Raw genomic sequence first — 545 nt, 5'->3', positions numbered from 1 at the left:
GTTATGATTAATCATTCATATTTCCCCATGAGCTGATTCGCTACATTCATGTGGTTCATTAGCAGTGAATGTCCAGCTCTGTCTGTGCTCCAGGATCAGTCTCTCGGCGGCTGGGTGTTGAGGAAGAGTGAAGCAGAGGCTCCTGACATCGTTTTTCAGATCCCCTCGCCGTGTGTGCTGCGCGCCGGACAGACGCTGACGGTAAGCGTGGTGAAACTGTGGTAAATGAGCTCTGGTTTGTCTGTGTGACCCGTCTGAACGCTGTCTGCGGTGTGTGTGTGTGTTCAGATCTGGGCCGCGGGGTCAGCGACGGAGCTGGTGCCTCGGGGGGATCTGGTGCTCAGGACCCATGAGACCTGGGGCCCGTTTGGGGAGGTGCGCGTCTCCCTGCTGAACCCGCAGAACGAGGTGATTTCCAATTATAGCAGTTCACGTGTGTCTGTTCCTAACTCAATGTTATAAAACAGAGAGTTCCGGTGCTTGATTCTGATTGGCTGAGTCGTGTTCAAAGCTGTTGTAAATTACTCTACAAACATACACCTTTG

The 545-nt window shown here is 52.5% G+C and overlaps 1 protein-coding gene across 1 annotated transcript; it reads left to right on the top strand.

The window, feature by feature from the left end:
• Positions 1–25: 25 nt before the first annotated feature.
• Positions 26–455, top strand: LOC107734978 (lamin-A-like; the record flags this gene model as incomplete). The annotated part of the gene is made up of 2 exons (XM_016546825.1): positions 26–201; positions 289–455. Coding segments are annotated over exons 1-2 (320 nt in total), but the record flags the coding sequence as incomplete, so codon positions are not given.
• Between the last annotated feature and the right edge of the window lie 90 nt (positions 456–545).

Source organism: Sinocyclocheilus rhinocerous, unplaced genomic scaffold, assembly GCF_001515625.1.
Source record: "Sinocyclocheilus rhinocerous isolate Xijiao unplaced genomic scaffold, SAMN03320098_v1.1 C35604221, whole genome shotgun sequence".
NCBI classification, from domain to species: domain Eukaryota; kingdom Metazoa; phylum Chordata; class Actinopteri; order Cypriniformes; family Cyprinidae; genus Sinocyclocheilus; species Sinocyclocheilus rhinocerous.
Note: the sequence above shows the minus strand (reverse complement) of the source record. Positions and strands in the feature narration are given on the sequence as shown.